General features: G+C 51.3%; 3 protein-coding genes across 7 annotated transcripts; 2 read left to right on the top strand and 1 right to left on the bottom strand.

Annotated features, from left to right (window-relative positions):
* The first annotated feature begins 42 nt into the window (after positions 1-42).
* On the top strand, positions 43-4,165 carry LOC142074189 (killer cell lectin-like receptor subfamily B member 1B allele C). Of its 2 annotated transcripts, XM_075134708.1 has the most exons (6): positions 44-889; positions 1,648-1,746; positions 2,049-2,189; positions 2,642-2,796; positions 3,257-3,366; positions 3,769-4,165. In XM_075134708.1, the coding sequence occupies exons 1-6, from the start codon at positions 817-819 to the stop codon at positions 3,932-3,934; spliced, it is 744 nt and encodes a 247-aa protein (XP_074990809.1). In that variant the 5' UTR covers positions 44-816; the 3' UTR covers positions 3,935-4,165. The 2 variants fall into 2 exon arrangements, with proteins under 2 accessions (XP_074990810.1, XP_074990809.1); XM_075134709.1 differs by lacking the exon at positions 1,648-1,746 and having other exon boundaries at positions 43-889.
* A 345-nt stretch (positions 4,166-4,510) lies between these two features.
* On the bottom strand, positions 4,511-14,906 carry LOC142074191 (C-type lectin domain family 2 member B-like). Of its 2 annotated transcripts, XM_075134714.1 has the most exons (8): positions 14,833-14,906; positions 14,174-14,221; positions 9,355-9,496; positions 6,846-6,979; positions 6,327-6,440; positions 5,822-6,003; positions 5,433-5,533; positions 4,511-5,080 (listed from the first exon to the last, which is right to left on the bottom strand). In XM_075134714.1, the coding sequence occupies exons 4-8, from the start codon at positions 6,931-6,933 to the stop codon at positions 4,942-4,944; spliced, it is 624 nt and encodes a 207-aa protein (XP_074990815.1). In that variant the 5' UTR covers positions 6,934-6,979; positions 9,355-9,496; positions 14,174-14,221; positions 14,833-14,906; the 3' UTR covers positions 4,511-4,941. The 2 variants fall into 2 exon arrangements, with proteins under 2 accessions (XP_074990815.1, XP_074990814.1); XM_075134713.1 differs by lacking the exons at positions 14,174-14,221; positions 14,833-14,906 and having other exon boundaries at positions 6,846-6,994; positions 9,355-9,461.
* LOC142074179 (uncharacterized) lies at positions 9,616-16,396 on the top strand. 3 transcript variants are annotated; one of them, XM_075134689.1, is made up of 5 exons: positions 9,616-12,447; positions 13,119-13,496; positions 13,854-14,237; positions 14,871-14,965; positions 15,321-16,396. In XM_075134689.1, exons 1-5 carry the CDS (start codon positions 12,369-12,371, stop codon positions 15,408-15,410), a joined length of 1,026 nt encoding a protein of 341 aa, XP_074990790.1. In that variant the 5' UTR covers positions 9,616-12,368; the 3' UTR covers positions 15,411-16,396. The 3 variants fall into 3 exon arrangements, with proteins under 3 accessions (XP_074990790.1, XP_074990791.1, XP_074990792.1); XM_075134690.1 differs by lacking the exon at positions 15,321-16,396 and adding an exon at positions 15,082-15,308; XM_075134691.1 differs by lacking the exons at positions 14,871-14,965; positions 15,321-16,396 and adding an exon at positions 14,655-14,833.
* The last annotated feature ends 587 nt before the right edge of the window (positions 16,397-16,983 follow it).

Below are 16,983 nucleotides of genomic sequence, written 5' to 3'. Positions count from 1 at the left end.
GCCTGCAGGAAACAGACTCTGCCTCTCCCAGCGAGAGCTGGGCGATCCCTGCGCGTCCCGTCCCTCTGCGGACGTGTGCCAAAAGTGGTGGGAACTGAAGAAAACGCCGTGCACACCAAAAGCCATTTCAAGTCGCTTCGCAGCCAATATTCTGGGGAAGAAACACCAAATACCGCCTGTCCCCTCCTCACCTCTCTCCGGCCATGCTGGTCCAGACTCTGATATGCTCCAGCATGACCCTGAAAAACCCTATTTAAAGGCTTTTTAAAAGTCTTTTTTCTTTTTTTCATTTTTTCCTTTTTTTTCATTTTTTCTTTTTCATTTTTTATTTTTTTTTTATTTTTTCTTTTTTCATTTTTCTTTTTTTCATTGTTCTTTTTTTTCATTTTTCTTTTTTTTCATTCTTCTTTTTTTAATTTTTCTTATTTCATTTTTTCTTTTTTTTTCATTTTTTTCTTTTTTTTCATTTTTTCTTTTTTTTTTCTATCTTTTTTTTTCCTTTTTTTTTTTCTTTTTTTTTTTTTCATTTCTGCATGTTTTCCTGGCTGCTTGGCGCAATCATTAACCCCACAGGTGTTTCTACATCTCCATGTGCAACCTCCTCCTGGCTAGAGGACACCTCCCCCCTCGCTGGCCTTAATTTACACGGGAAGGCTGTAGGATATTTTTTTTTTTTTTTAAAAAAAGAAGATAAAAGGCCCAGACAATGCCATTTCCTGGGGCCGGATGCAGGCGCGAGCGGGTGGGTCATAAGGCAAGAGGTTGCCCAAGAACGGCTTCACTCTTGGGACGCTCCTGCAATCTTCTGAGCTGGCCATGGCTGGGGAAATCGTTTACGCTGATTTAAGGCATCTTGGGGATGGTTTTTCTCCTGCCGAGAAGCGTCACAGTAAGTGCTATTTTGGGGGGGGAAAGCGCTTATTTCAAACTTTGCTTGTTTTGGGAAGACTTTTAGGTTTGCTTGCTTCTCCATCCCCATGTTGAGGTTCCCAAGATACATGGAGAACGTTGGGTGGATTAAATGTCCTCTAAGGTGGGATCCTGGCTTGCATAGAGGGGGAAAAAAGCAAGGAGCGGGGGAGAGGGAACCCAGCAAACATCTGGAGGTTGAAGAGTTTTGCCTCCGAGACCCTTCCCTTGGTGGCAAAAATGGGTCCCAAGAAGCCCAACGTGAGCCAACACACCCTGATGGAAAGCAAAGCTGCTGAGATCACGTCTGGGACCTTGGTGGAGACAGCAAAGCTGCCGAGACCACGTCGGAGTTCCTGGTGGAGATGAGGTCTGGAGAGACCCACATCCCCCCGACTCCCAGCTCTACCACAAGAGGGTTTCACCTGCTCTAAATTAAGCCAATTTCAGAAGGTCTCAGGTCCGCTAAACTCCATCGTTGGGTGCCCAAAGCTGCTCTTGAGGCTACCTGCAGCCCCTCCACCACCTGAAAAACCACCCTTAGGTGTTGCCCTCACTTCTGCATCCAACCTCCAGACCTCAGCTGGTGGCGATTTATTTTTTTGGAGGAAGCCAAGCAGCTGTAAACTTCTGCTCAAACTCCCTGGCTTGACAGAGGGGCTTTCCCCCCTAAAAACCCCAGCTTTTTCACGTGAAAATGTGCATTTTTTTGTTTTAAGCAAATGTGGCCTCTTTCAGCTCCTGCCTTGTGCCCGCAGTGGCATGGGGTTGTCCTCAAAGTCAGTGGGCTGGGGCACCTCATCCTGCTGGTGCTGGTGCTGGTGCTGGGCGTGCAGGGTGAGTAACCAGCTCTTCTCTACATCCCAAAACCCAGGGAGCGGGCGTGGGGGGGGACATCGGGTTTTATTTCAGTGTTGCAGCCTTCGGAGGGGATGAGGTTGCCCCACGGAGATGCAACGAGATGCATCACCCACCAAGAGTAAACCCCCTCGGAAATAAACCCGGACTCTCCCCGTAGCTTTTAAAGAAGCCATGTTTTCCATTAAAAGGAAAACAAAAATCAAACCCAGCCCTACCTGGTTTTTGTGGTTTTTATCCCCAAACGGCCACAGCCTCTCACCCCAGGTCATTCCTCCAAGTTTTTCAGGGCTCTCTGCAGCCAGCGACGACAAGCATCACCCGGCAAGGCAGCGAGATCCGGGAAAGGAACCACACGGAGCGATGCCTGATTTCATCCATCATGCGGTATTTCTGCAAGCCCCGGGGGGATAGCCCTGCAGGTAACCCGGCTCTGCTGGGAGAAGCTCAGGTGGGACCTTTGATGGGGCTTCCTTCCCAGCCGCTTGCGAGGATGCCCTTGGAGATGCGAGCCCACCACGGGTTATGTGGCAAAGAGGAGTGTTGCAAGGAAGAATTATTATTTTTTTTTTTTACATGCAATTTTGGCTGACCCCTCTTCCATGGAACAGCAGGGTCAACCCTAGGGAGGAGGTTCCTCACCACCCTTCCTCCACCCCCACCAGCCATTAGTGTCCTTGTGGTCACCCCACCTCAGTTCTCTTCCTCCTCTCTGGTGGCTGAGCAGGAAAAAACCACAACGATGTCAAAAATCTCAAGGATGGGGAAAGAGCCGGGGGGGTGGGATGGGGAAGCTCTTGGTGCCTTTCAGCTGGTGGTTGGGGAAGACTTTGACCACCCTTTGGGGTCCCTCATGGCTTTTCCTCCTCGTCAGCCGGTGCTGGCTGCAAGCTCTGTCCCCAGGACTGGCAGCTCCACGGGGACAGATGCTACTGGCTTTCCAAGGAAGTGGGAAACTGGACTCAAGGCAGGAAAGGCTGTGAAGATCAGAAGTCTCAGCTGGTAGAGTTCCAGGAGAAGAAAGAAAAGGTAAATACAGAGGAGAAGGCTTGAAAAGGATCTGAAAGTCCTTTTTTTTTTTTTTTTTTTTTACTTCAGGTGGGCAGGGGAGCAAAAAGTGCCCGGCAGCAGGAGGGTTTGGGGCTGCAATGGGAGCTCTCACCCATCTCCTGCTCTGATGTCTCCTAAGAGGTGACCGGGAAGAAAAAAAGGGCTGAATCGTCACCTAAAGCCCTTCTGTGTCCCCCACCCACCCGTGACACGGGAGGAAGAGGAGGGATGCAGAGCTCAGATGGAGACATAAGTGTCTTGGGCTCTGAATTTAAGCTATTTTCACCCCAGAGCCGCCTTTAGAAACGGTGGCAGCATTCAAAGCACAGGGGACATCCATGTCCCATCTATTTGGGGATGAAACAAGTCCTTGGCTTTGCACCCCACGAAACTCTCCACAGAGAGATTTCGGAAGCAACCGGTCACCTCCATTTCCCAGGAGTACATCAGGAATATTACAGGTGGAAGCACGCGGCCGGTGTGGATCGGATTAATGTCGATCTCCAAGGAGTGGAGATGGGTGAGCGACACACCCCTCAACACCGAAATGTGAGTGTCTCCTCAATCCGTAAAAAAAGCGGCTTTGCCCCATTTCAGACCCGGTGCACGCCCCAACCCATCCCTCCAAGATTTTGCCGTCTACGCAAGGGTCTCCTATTCCCCTTGGCAAAGCTTTGCAGACCAAGAGTTGGGTTTATGGAGCACGGTAACCCAACCCCTCCCATCATTCCCATGCAACCACCACAGCTTTTAATGGTCCATGCACGCTCCTCGCAGGTCTTACTGCAAGCACAGCAACCCGCGCTCAAATCTGGGCCACCCACCGGCGAGAAATCGTTTGTAGCACCATGAGATGGTGCAGAAAAAGGGCAGGAGAAACCCTCCACCTCCCCTCTTCCGCAAGCCCGAAAGAGTTTGCTCCTCTTGGGCAATAAAATTTTTGTTCTGCAGGTTTGGAGCCCTGCAGGAGATGGATAAAGGGTGCGGGACACTGAAAGATGACATGTTGGAGGGCATTCTCTGCAGCGAGGAACACAAGTGGGTGTGCCAGAAAGATCCTTTCCAGCTTTCCCCATCGATGGCAGGAGATGGAGAGAAATGCGATGACTCCGTCTGACACGCGCCCATCCCGAAACGCCCAACCTGCGAGACGCTGGCCGCCAATATTGGGGGTGAAGCCAACCCCGTCTTCACCGTTACGGCTCTGCGAGAGGGTTTGTAAATGCATTTCCCACGCAGGTCAAGACAATTTGGGGGGGGGATGCAGATAAGCCCCCGAGCTGGGAAGCCAGCAGCAGCCCTAGGCGCCGCGTCGATAGAGCTACGGCATCAATAAAAGCCTATAAAACCGGTTTTGCTTCGATTTGTTGACATAACAGAGTACAGGTAGAACAAAATGTATTGTAAATATTGCGAGGTTCGGTTAAAAAAGCTTCCCTGAGCGACGGCTGGGTAAGGGGTCTGGGACCAGGCAGACCTGGGCTGGGAGCATCCGCACAGGGACTGAGGCAGGCAGCTGGGTTTTGGGGGCTTGAAGGGTGGTTTTTTGTCTTTTGGGGGTCTTTTTTTTGTTGGTTTGGGATTAGTTGTTGTTTTGGAGCTTTTTTGTTTGGTTTGGGTTTTTGGGGGCGGTTTTTTGGGTTATTTTTTTGAGGTTTTTTGGGGGCAGGTTGGGGTTTGATTTTGGGGGGGGTTTTAGTTGTTTTTTGTTTTGTTTTTTAAAAAAAACACCTCTAAATTATTCCAAGCCCATTCAAATCCATCATTTCACCGAATTCCCTCCCTACCTTTTTTTTTTTTTTCCTTCTTCCAAAAAGAAGAAAATCTATTCATTGAAATTAATTCACTCAGGTGAATTAGGGCCCTGGCTGGCTTATACGCAGAACGCTGCTTTCGGAAGCGCATAGGAAGTGCGCGATTATCCACTTCTGATGCAGTGGTCCAGCAGCAATGACAGATCAATGATTTTCTGCTCAGACAAGCTAGACTGTCTCATGAGAATACAAACTCATGAGCGTCGGCAGTAGATAGATGGTGATAGATACCAAAAAAACCTGTGCTCGGTTCTCTTTCATCCGCTGGGCAGAGAACTGAGATGAAGCTTCCTGTTTATGGCATCTTTTCTTATGGATATGCTTTTTGCTTCCAGAGGATGTAGTTGTCGGGTTTGCTGCAGAGCCAGTTCTTCTTGGTGTGGCACAGGGACGAGCTGACCCTCTCCTGGTTGAGGTAGGCGCAGGGTCCACCACCCCGCACCTCAAACCTGCAAAGCAGACTCGCTCAGGAGAGCAAGAAAAGAAGAAAGCTGCTCCCCCCCAAAATTAAGAAAAGCTGGGATTTCCTCTCTAGGAGAGAAGGGGTGGCGTCCGGCTGAGGGTATCTAATAGGGGATTGGCGAGCAGCATCCTTGGTCCATCCCAAACCGCCCATGGAAAGCCAGGGTGGTAGAAGGTGGTCCCCATCCCAGGATGGATCGTTGCAGACCCTCTAAAAAATCCTATCCAAGGGGGGAGAAGCAACGCAACAGCCCCCCGGAGCCATTTCCAACCACACCAAGAGGCAAAACCCGCCCCAGTTGCCAACCCCAAGCACCCAACATGGACAGAGGGACCGACCAGTTGTTGAAGGCTGTGCCATTGATCCACCACCAGCCATTGTCCTCTTTTCGCAGCCCAAACCAATGGTTAGCTTCGCCTTTGTAGCGTTTAATGAAGATCTTTAAAGCAAAGAAACATCACGATTTAGCTAGTCGTGTCTTCCCCACCTCCTCTTTTCCACCTGTGTCCATCACCCCACCCAGAGATGGGGCCTTCCCCAAGCCATCTGCTCCCGGCTACAGCATTGGGTGCAATTTGGGGCCAAACAGGTTTTTGGTCTGGGGTTTTTTTTTTTGCTCTCTTTTTTTTTTTTTTTTGTGGTCTCTTTTTTTCTGGTGGGTTTTTTTTTTTTTTTTTTTGTGTTTCCCACTCTGGTGCTAGTGTAGGGGCTCAAGCACAGTTCTCACCAGTTCATCCATGGTGCTTATAAGGGCCAGTGAAGCTCCCAGGGCCTCGCAGCTTTCCTGACCGGTGGTCCAATTGCTCTCAACATTAGAAAAATAATAGCATTTCCCTTGGAAACCAAGCCAGCCATCTGGGCACACGTGGGAGAAGTCCAGGTGAGGCAAAGGGCAGCCCAAACGTACAACTGAAAAAGAAAAAGCTGAGCGAGATGCATGGGCAGCCCTAAAAAGCAGGAAAATGGGATTTTTTCTCCCCCCCCCTAGAAGCTGCAGGAGGGGAATTGGGGACAAAGCCCTTGGGAAAGCAAATGGTGTGACCGAGCGAGGAGCCAGGATGCCTGGATCACAGTTTAGGGAAAAAAGGGCGTCCCCCCTGCAGAGCGGGCTTGGTGCTTTGCTTGGGGAGCACCCCTCGATGCTGGGAAAATCCTGTGATCCCTCCTCCTTCCCCGAAACAGGGGTGCCTGGTCCAGATCCTCCCCACGGGGGGTGCCTGGATGGGACTCACCAATGACGGACACCAGCAGGGTGAAGACGAGCACCAGCACCACAAGCAAGAACACAAGGCTGAAAACCCGTGACGAGCGGGATCTTTCGCAGTCTGATTTCTTGGTGTTGGACTCTGGGGGAGGAAAGAGCAGGAGAGAGTGTGGGCTGGGTCCTTTCCCCCCTTTTTCTGCTGAATCCTCAGTCCACCCCAAGCCCTGGCTGGGACAGGGACCTTTTGGGGGCTTGGGAGAGGGGGGAGAGCTCGCAGAAGCTCAAGGGGCTGCCCGCAAGGCAAGGGAGAACAGACGCGCGTCCTTCAAAGGCACCGACGTGTGTTTGAGGACCTGGAGATGGATTTAAGCTTTTCAGCCTTTCGAGGCAGCCACATCATGGAACGTAGGGTAGATGTGCGTGGGTCCATCCGCACCCACCCAAAAACTGCGTCCCCATCCCACCGGTGCTCCAGCGGAGCGAGATGCTCTTCCCACCCCCTGCCCTCACCCAGAGCGTTGGGGTTTTTTTTTTTGCCCAGCATTACCACATTTGTACTTTTTCTCTACATCGCTGCAGTTGTTCAACGCTTCCTCTTGCTCTGAAGAATTTGGTTTTTGGGTTCCTTTCCCCATCGTGGGCAGAGAAGTGCCCGAGCCCGGGGCTCACATCCGCCACCGCCTGCGGGGATCGGGGCTGCGTGTTAACAAGGAAAAGGCTGAAAAAGTCCGCAGCCAGCCGTGCCTCCCGCATTTGTAAGACCCCAAACTGTCCGAAACCTTTTTTTTTTTTGCCTCTGCAACACCCCAAGACCTCGCGAGCACAAGGGGAAGCCATGGCAGGCGTTTGTCCTGGTGGGGGGGAAAGAAAGACGGAAAGAAGACAAAGAGGGACAAAGCCAGAGACGATGAAAAGAGGGAAGATGAAAAGAGAGGGGGGAAGAGAGAGATAAAAAGAGAGAAAAAAGGCGGGGGTGAAAAGGGGGGCGAAGGGGGGGAAAAAGGGGGGAAAAGGGGGGGGGGAAAAGGGGGGGGGGGAAAAGGGGGGGGGGGAAAAGGGGGGGGGGGAAAAGGGGGGGGGAAAGGGGGGGGAAAAGGGGGGGGAAAAGGGGGGGGAAAAGGGGGGGGAAAAGGGGGGGGAAAAGGGGGGGGAAAAGGGGGGGGGAAAAGGGGGGGGGGAAAAGGGGGGGGGGAAAAGGGGGGGGGGAAAAGGGGGGGGGGAAAAGGGGGGGGGGAAAAGGGGGGGGGGAAAAGGGGGGGGGGAAAAGGGGGGGGGGAAAGGGGGGGGGGGAAGGGGGGGGGGAAGGGGGGGGGGGAAGGGGGGGGGGGAAGGGGGGGGGGAAGGGGGGGGGGGAAGGGGGGGGGAAAGGGGGGGGGAAGGGGGGGGGAAAGGGGGGGGGGAAAGGGGGGGGGAAGGGGGGGGAAAGGGGGGGGGAAAGGGGGGGGGAAAGGGGGGGGGAAAGGGGGGGGGAAAGGGGGGGGGAAAGGGGGGGGGAAAAGGGGGGGGAAAAGGGGGGGGGAAAAGGGGGGGGGGAAAAGGGGGGGGGGAAAAGGGGGGGGGGAAAGGGGGGGGGGAAAGGGGGGGGGGAAAGGGGGGGGGGGAAAAGGGGGGGGGAAAAGGGGGGGGGAAAAGGGGGGGGGAAAAGGGGGGGGGAAAAGGGGGGGGGAAAAGGGGGGGGGAAAAGGGGGGGGAGAAAGGGGGGGGGAAAGGGGGGGGGAAAGGGGGGGGGAAAGGGGGGGGGAAAGGGGGGGGGAAAGGGGGGGGGAAAGGGGGGGGGAAAGGGGGGGGCACGAAAAAAGGGGGGGGCACGAAAAAAGGGGGGGGCACGAAAAAAGAGGGTCAGGAGCTGCTGCTGCAGGGAGGGAGCAAACTGCCTGCCAGGTGGAAGCGAAGCTCGTGGTTTAACCCCCCACCCCAGAAACCCACAGGAGGAAAGGAAGCTGAATTTAAACCCCCTCCTCCTTTAAAAGAAAACTTCAAGCTGCACGCCTCGCAACTGCGCGCAGCAAATTTGTTTTGCTCTCCATAAAACCCTTATCTCGGTTCCTGCAGCACCCACCCTTGCAAAAGGGCAAATTTGTTTTCCTGTATCTAAGCCAAGGGGTTGGCAACGGCTTTTAATCCCTGCCCCGGGTGTTGTGTACCTTCAAATTACAAAATAAATCAATAAAAGCTGAGTGAGAATATGCCCGACAAGTTAGGGGACAAAGCTCGATGGGACAAAGCTCAGGCCCTGATCCCTGGGCTGGGCGAGCTGTTACTGCTGAAGCGTTAACTTAATATTTGAGAAACGAGAGTATTGACTTGAGATAACAAAAAGTCCCCAGCTGAAGCTTTCGGTTTCCCCATTTTCACGTTGAAAACTTCTGTTCCGCTTTCGGCTCTGCTTGGTAATGACGATGGTAAAAATGAAATAAAATTCCCTTAAAAAAAGACCCCGCGGGGGTTCGTGTTTTTCACCACCACCCCCCCCAAAATTAAGGGATCACACAGGGCAGCCTGAGCTCCCGCCCAGGTTTTATCCCTCCCAAGCCCACCGTGGTTTCCAGCCGATCCACTCCAGCTCCCCAAAATTCGCTATTAATTCCACTTAATTAAAACAAACTTAAGTCCAAACCCATATAATTATTAACCTCTTTTCACCATGATTTTCTTAATTCCCTTCCAGAGAAAGCAACCCTGTTAGCTAGAAGGGGCTGAAAAAAAAAATCAGCACTGAAAAGCGCTTACAAAGCAACAAAACAGAGAGAAAAAAAATTAAAAACCAGCTGAAAAAAACACGTCCAGAAACTCACAACGACAATAAAAAAAGCAGGGGGGACAGGGCACCCGTGGTGGCAAAAGCTTTGATGAAACCAGCTGAAAAGTAGTGATATTTTAGCTTAGTTTGGGTTTTTTTTTTTCCCCTCCTTTCAATTTGCCGCTTTTAATTCAGCCGGTTGATTATTTCAGCCCCCAAATAAGAGCCCTCTCTCCCAGCCCCAGCCTCCCTCCAGCCCTACGACTCAGCCAGCCCCGATTTTTAAAGGAAAGAAGCTGCTTTTTGCAAAACTTACCTCTGGCCGAGCATTCACAGCCTATAAATTACTTCCTCCTGCTGCTCGAGTATCGTCGCACGGGGGAGGGACGACGCGCTTCCCCAACGGTCGTGGGTTACTCCAGCACCTCGGGTCTCCCCTTTGGGGTGTCCTCCCTGGGCTGAAAGGGAAAGCAAAGGGGTGAAGGACCACCCAAAGAAACCGTTGGTTGCTTTAAGCTTTATGCTTAAAAGTTTCTGAGCAGGAAAAGGATTTTTTGTTTTTTTTCTTTTTGCTGAATAAATCCATTCGAGTGGGGATTTTTAACACAGTAGGTGGGTGACGCTAAAGACAATACCCAAAGGTGTACAGTCATTTTTCAACCGCTCTGGCAGCTTTTGGAACGGGTTTGAAATGGTTTGCACGGAAAACGCGGGGTGAGGCTATGCTGATGTGGCTTTGAATCATCTCTTCTTGCTACCACAGAGGAAAAACCAAGGTGCTGAGCTCCATCAGGGAGCAAAAGCAACAGGCTCGAAGAAAAACCAGTTCCAAGGAGAAGGAGGTGCGAGATGGGAGTTTAAATCCAGTGGGAAAAGCCCTTGGGGAGGCGGGTTGGGAGCACTGAAGACGGTGAGAAAAAGCGTGGGGAGATGCTCCGAGCCGCCCTGGCAAAGCCCCGGTGGCTGTCATCGCGTTTGAGGTCTGGGGATGTCACCTGGCCGTCTGAAACAGCCTCTTTTACCCCCCAAAAAAAAGAATTATGGTTCTCAGGGACAACGAGCTTGATTGATGCTGACCGGATCCTGGTTCACGCCATTCCTTGCCTCACGGGAATGATAATTTCTTCATTTCTCACCAAAACAGGGGTTGCCTGCCCTGCCTGATGGATGACAGGGGAAAGACGGGGCCAGGCTCTTCTTGGGGTGCACAGGAAAAGGGGGAAACAGGGCAAGCTGCAGCAAGGATGATTACCAGGAGATCAAGATATATTTTCATTCTTGGGATGCATTTGGGTTTGAGTCCGGACCCACCATTTCTTGTTGTCATCCCCTACCGGTTTCTGCCCTAAAATCCCTTGGAAATGTGTGCTTGGAGGTACGGATGGCTGCTCCGCGTGCATCCCCATCTTTCTTGGAGCACTGGAGACCTTGGGACTCTCTTTGCGCCCTTTGTGATGGCCGTCCCCCCCGGGCGGTGATGATTTTCATGCCATCAAGCGTGGAGGCAACAGCGGAGGCACCAAAAAAGGGCACCAAACTGTGCATGGACAGACCCAGGAGGTCACGCAAGGTGACAAGCAGGGATTTCCCCAGAGTGAGAACAAAAAAAAAAAGCAAAAAAAGCACAGGCACAGCTTCACAGTTGGGCACAGAAGTCTTTGGGAGGAGGATGAGTGCTCCCACATCATCAAGGTTGCTGGCTCTTTCTTCTTTAGCATCCAGCGTTTTCTCATCTTGAGGTTTCTGGTGGTGGGTCTCCAACCTTTTCTTGGCAAGGAAGAGCCAGAGACCTCAGCAGCCTCCCAAGGAAAGGCGTTGCAAGCTGCCCCCAGCACCCCGAGGTCCATGCCCGCCACTCAAGAGGACTACGCTGGTGCAGCAGGAGGAGCGGTGAGGGTTTCCTCCACCAGCTTCACCTAACGACACCACCTCTGCCCATAAACGCTTCCTTCCTTCTTCATCCACGCCCTTGACACCAGTGGGAGAGGACAACAGAGGTTACATGCCCACCATGTTTCCTAGATGGCTCGATTGGTCACCCTTCTCTGCTAGTCCCCCCACCCTTTAAACTTTTATCCCTGTTTTAAAATAAAATAAAGAGGAGCAGAAACCTGCAGAACTACCTATACAGCACCACAGGACCCCACCACCCCTGGAAAGCGCTGGATGATGAGGTGATACCACTCATACCCAACCTTGCCAATTAAAAGCTTGCTCAGGCAAGCCTCATTTGCTATTGCCAAAATACCAGCGACGGATGAAAAATATGGGTGAAAGCGTAACCAGCCCTCCCCCGACCTTCTCCTATAACGCAACCTCTTTCTGACTCAGTTTTGCAAAGCTTTGTGCAATGGCTAAAACCCATAATCGTGGTGTAACCAACCCTCTGGACCAGTAAAAAGAGGAAGGGGCGTAACCAGTTAGCAAATAGGGGGGTTGAAATATTTAACAGTAACTCCTAGGAAACTCAAGATTAAGGAGGAAGAAACCTCCACCAATATTGTCCTCTTCCGGGGGATACGGGATGCTGAAAACTCGCTGTGTCACCGCCTCGGGTGGCAAAGAGCTTGGCATGTGAAGAAAGGGCTCTCTCTGGATTGCCTGTGTTATGGACAAGGCTCCAGAAAAATCAGGTGATTCGGATTATTTCTGTAACTGGAGCGTTAAGAAGCAGTTGTGGTATTTCAAGTTAAAGCATTTATTGCTCTGATAATAAATTCTAATTTTTGGATACCTGGACAGGGTGTGTTATTTCCCTTTTTCCTAATAAAAACAGCGATAGCAGCAACCCCATCACTATCTGCCAGCCAAGATGACTCATCCCAGCCCAAGCAAAGGAGGAAAAGCATTTCTGATTGCGTTTTCTTCTTTTCCCTCGCTATTTCATGCAAAAATCTCACAGCTCGCTTGAAGGGTCACAAGCAATGTCAAAATTTGGGAATTGGAAATACCAAGCCACCCCAAAAACCACCCCAAACTTGCACTCCTCACACAAAACATGGGTGAAGGACAAAGCGATCTCACAGCGGAGATGTCCTTTCTGCTGCGCCCCAAATTTTGGGCTTTCTAGCAGTGGACAATAATTTCCTAGTAGGGACACAACGAGTAATTTTGACCAAAAAGCATCCTGCGAGTGGATGCCGTGAAAAGCCACATCCTTTGCCACCTCGTGGAGCAGGAGGCGAGCAAGATGCTACCGGGGGGACGGAAACCAGTGTTTGGGTTTTGTTTGGTTTTGTTTTTCTTTTTTTTTTTTTTTTTCCAGCTCAAAAAGGAGATTAGAAGATTCAAAGATACTATTTAGGTCTTCCTCAAAAGCCGGTGAGGGAGATGAGTCAGGGACCCGCTGCCGCTCAGCACCGGGACTGCAACGCAATGAGGGGAGCCGTTGTCTTCTTCATATTCGTGGGTGAGTGAAGGGATTTCAGAGACCGGGCTGGGGCGGAGGAGGGAGAACATGGAAGGTTTTCACCATCAACTCTTCAAAGAGCATCACTCTGGGCAGAGCATTCCTCCAGCCCTTTCTTTGCCACCAGCCACGGAGCAGCCATGCAACCCCTTCTGCATGAAAACCTTCTCCCAGTCATCAAATCCATCAATTTTTTTTGTCCTCTCCACCAGAAAGGAGACTTTTCTCCTCTCTACCCATTTGCTCTGTCAACCTCTTTGCTCCAGAGAAATATTTGAGGTGGAGAGGATGTAAAAGGAGCCCCGCACAGCCAACGTGAGCTCAAATATCTCAAAGAAACCTGAATTTGCTCTGATAAACCCATAATGTCCAGCAAGGGTCATTTATTCACCATCCTTAGCAAGGAGGCGAGTTTGGCGCAGCCCAAAAGATCCCTTGGGACTCAGTGGGGGAGAAAGAAATTGGAGGGGACACCTGGAAAATGTAAATATTGCTCAGTCCCACCTTGCGCATCCGACGCCTCGTCCGTCTAAGGAGAGAGGCGTGAGCTGACCCGGGTGGGAAGTATTCCCCCAGTTTTCAGGCCCTAAATCCAGACTTCAGCAATAACTTGAAGGCATCCATGGGAAGTTCTCACCCACAATCTCCTTTCTCATCCCTCCCCACTGCAGGTGCTGTTGCCACCATCTCTGTAGTCCCACAGCAGAACCCAGTTTGGGTTTCCCCCGGGGATAAAGCCATCCTGTCCGTCTCCCTCCAGCTCCTCAACTCCACCTGGGATTTCTACCATCTCAAGTGGAGCTTCCTGACAGGGGATCGCATAGTTTTGATTTACACCATGGAAAAGCGCAACCAGACCCTGACAACGTCCAGGCAACAGTGCCAACATAGGATGGAGGTGGGAGATTTCTACAAGCAAAGGGCAAGTATCAGCTGCAACGCCTCACTGGTGCTCCAGGACATCCAGCCAGATGATGTTGGGGTTTACCAGTTGACGATGCAGCGTCTGGATGTGGAACACACCATGCAGGTCACACTGATTTTGCAAGGTAATGATGGCTTTGCGGGGGGTCCACCAAATCCCAAGAAGTGGGGAGGAGCAACCAGCAAACGGCAGGTTTGGAAAGCCCAGAAGAAGGTTTTTCTAGGGAGCAAATACTTGCTGAGCCTGCCCAAAATGCAAAAAATAATGATAATTTAAAAGAAAATCAGCTAGTCCTATTAAGGCAAAGTCTCCACTGATTCACAGAGCCCTTATCTGCCACGCGTTGTGGGATGAGATGAGATGGTGTTTGGGGTGAAGCATCGCCTCACGCTTGCTCCACTCCTACAGTTGCATTCAGGTCTTTAAAAGCTCTTTGCAAATCCCTCCTTGCAACCGGAGAGCCTCTCCTTTCCACACGCAGGTACCTTCTCCCCGTTATTCCTCTCCAGCAACCCAGCCCGTGCCCACCTCAACCAGACAGCGCTGCTTTCCTTCTCCCTGCGGCTCCCCAGCTCAGGCTGGGACTACATCCACATCACCTGGGAGCTCATCAGGAGCCCCAGGAACCATCCCATCCTCACCTACACCCTGGATGGTTGCGTGAGGGAAGCCCGAAACTGGTGGAAGCGGAGCTGCAGCATCTCCTGGAAGGTGGATGGGGCATACGGGCAGCGGGCGGACATCCAACCGAATGGCACCCTGACCCTCTGGGATGTGCAGGACGAGGACGCGGGGACCTACCTTGTGACGGTGCGAGGCTCAAAGGGGTTGGCTTGCGTGGCTGTCAACCTGTCCGTGAGCAGAGGTAACCGAGGGAGGGCGAGTGGGGAAAAAAAAAAAGGCACATTTAGAGCCGTTTAGAGGTGGGGAGAGGATGGAGCAAAGGGGAGAAGCAGCACTAACACGAGAGAAAAATGCAAGAACAGGGAAAAAAAAGGGCTAAACTATGGGATGAGAAGGAGCAAAAATAAAACAGAGCAGAAAAGCCTGCTAGGAAAAAAAAAAAAAGCAAGCAAATTTCATTCTAGCTTGGTTTTAACGCCGCAGCAGAACAGAAACACGGAGCTTCAGCAGAAGTTGTTTGCCCTGGGGTTGTTTTTCAGAGGAAGCAAGAGAAAACAAGCAAATTCAAAAAGCTCAAAGACATTGTGAGCTGCAGCCAGGGAAAGTTGGGTATTTGGGTTTTGTTTTTTTCATAGTGCTTTTTTTAAAAAAAAAAAAGACGTGTTGAGCGGCTACATCTCATCACGGACGTACAGAAAGTGCCAAACCGTTGACCCTTTATAGCAATGAAGTATTTTTGCAGCGTTACAACCCACAAAAACGAAGTCAGAGACCAGCCAAGCCGATAGCAAGGCAGACCCAACCACAAAGTCCAATTTCGCTACCAAAATCCTCACCTTTTCGCCCATCCTTTATACCTGTCCCCGGCTTGCAGATATGCTGGAGGCAGAGGGGCTCAGCATCCTCGGCATCATCCGGATAGCTGCTGCCGGCGCGGTGCTCTGCCTCCTGGCTCTCATCTTGGGAGAGGTGGGTGATAAAAACCCCCAAATCGGGTCAAACTTCATTAGTTTTCCCTGCAAAGCCAAAATGCTTGGAGGTAATTTACTCCCCTCAAGGTTTTACTTCCCCTCCAATCCCCAAAGGTGGATCAGCACAATTAATTTGGGGATGAGCAGATACCGATCAGCATCCCCAGCACGAGGGGATCCTTCGAGGCTGGAGGGATTTGCCCAGCGAAGACGGGGGATGAAATAAAACTGGGGCTGCGGGTGGGTTTGCAGCGGCGTGGCCGGTCCTCCCCCATTCTCCAGGTGAGGAGGGACACGGGGACACATCAGGGTGAGCAGAGACGGACCCGTCATCCCTCTCTTCTCCTCCCCAGCACTTCTTTTCGCGTGGTGACAAGCTGGAAGTGACCCCGGGCGGCACCTGCTACCAGCCCCAACCTCCTCCCAGCGATGACTCCAGATGAAGAAGCCACCGAGGATGGAGGGAGATGTGCGGAGGGCACTGAAACCCCCCGGCTCGTTGGTTTGCCTACAAATCAGACCATCATCTGCAACCTTGAACACTGTGCAAGAACTACTCATAATCATTAAAAAAAATACGCGTTTTGGAACCATTCCTCCCCAAATTATTAGCTGGGCTCCCCCCGCAGTCCATCCGGACGCCCATTGCTTTTATCTACCCATCGCTGTGGAGAGATGCCTCCTGTTCCCTTTTTTTGCTCCTTTTTTGCGTTTGAAAAGGTGCCCTTTGAGCCCAAGGCATGGGAGAGCTCCCCAAACATCCCAGTTATTAATCCTATTAATTATACATCAAACAAGGGCACCACCCTAATTTCCCCCCAACCGCTTGCTCTCCAGCCAAGAAAATAATTGCAATAAAAATAATCAGATTTCAGCGCTCAGCCTCTGGTAGATCTAAAAGCAGACAGGGGATTAGAGGTTCCTTTTTTTTTTTTTTTTTAAAGTTTCTCTCATTATCGGGAAGTTAAAGCAAGCCATTTCTCACCAGCTCGTGGTACAGAAATGAGTCACCTAAATCCCATTGGATTTACCCGGCCCTTGGCGCGTTGTTTGGGTTGCGTCCCCACCTCATGCTTGACCGCTCGAATTCAATGGCTTCTGGTGGAAACTTGGGCTTGGAAAGCCAATTTGGGAGAAATCTCTGCCTTTTTGAGATTTATCAAAAGATGGGTTACCCCAGCTTTGCACTTACCCGTTTTGAGCAGTTTCTAGCAGCCGTCTTCATCCTCAGCTTGGGTTCATTTCCTTTAAATTTGGGGTTTTACGCTGAAAGCAGAAAAACATGGGCAGCTCCAGGGTGATGCATCCCCCCATAAACATCTAAAGCAGGGATCAACCAAGAGATCCAGCTCTTAACAAGCCCGATCCCACCCTGGAAGTACAATCCTGCTTAGGAAGCTATGTTGTACCTTGTCCTTTATTTTTTGGGGGAGCATCACTGGTCTTTTTGTCACCCTCTTTCCCAGAAGAAATGTTTAATGCTGCATTTCAAGCATTCGCAGGAGCACAAATCCACATGGATCTCCTGCAAATTTCCCTCTAGAAAGACCGAACAAGCCAATTGCGATTTTTGTAGCTGAATGCAACAGGTTTTGTGTTTCCTGCATCACCAGCTCCGTTTTTCTCAGCTCTCCGCAGTGGGATGGGAGCAGCGCTAAGACCCAAAGAGCTGTTAGAAAACACCCCCAAAATTAACTGGCATCCTGCAAATTGCAAGCACATCATATCCTTGCTCTTTGCTGCTGGTTAAAAGCAGGTAGGAAAGAAAAAAAAATACATATATATTAGTCCATGACAGTGACAGCACTGCTCTGGCACCAGGAGGAGGAGGAGGCTGCTTTCCCCAATGGGAGAAGACCTTCAAGCTCCTTCCTTTCTCACCCCAAGCTGCCCCACACCTTGAAAAAGCAACTTTGCTTTCGGAAACAGCTCTTTGCGGGCTGCTGCAGCGGGTGGAAGCGCAGAGCACGAAGGGAGGCACAAGACCTGAGGCTCAACACCGAGCGTGGGGTTTTA

The sequence above is a fragment of the Calonectris borealis genome, chromosome 33 (assembly GCF_964195595.1).
Source record: "Calonectris borealis chromosome 33, bCalBor7.hap1.2, whole genome shotgun sequence".
Lineage (NCBI taxonomy): Eukaryota > Metazoa > Chordata > Aves > Procellariiformes > Procellariidae > Calonectris > Calonectris borealis.
This window is presented reverse-complemented; position numbering and strand designations above follow the sequence as displayed.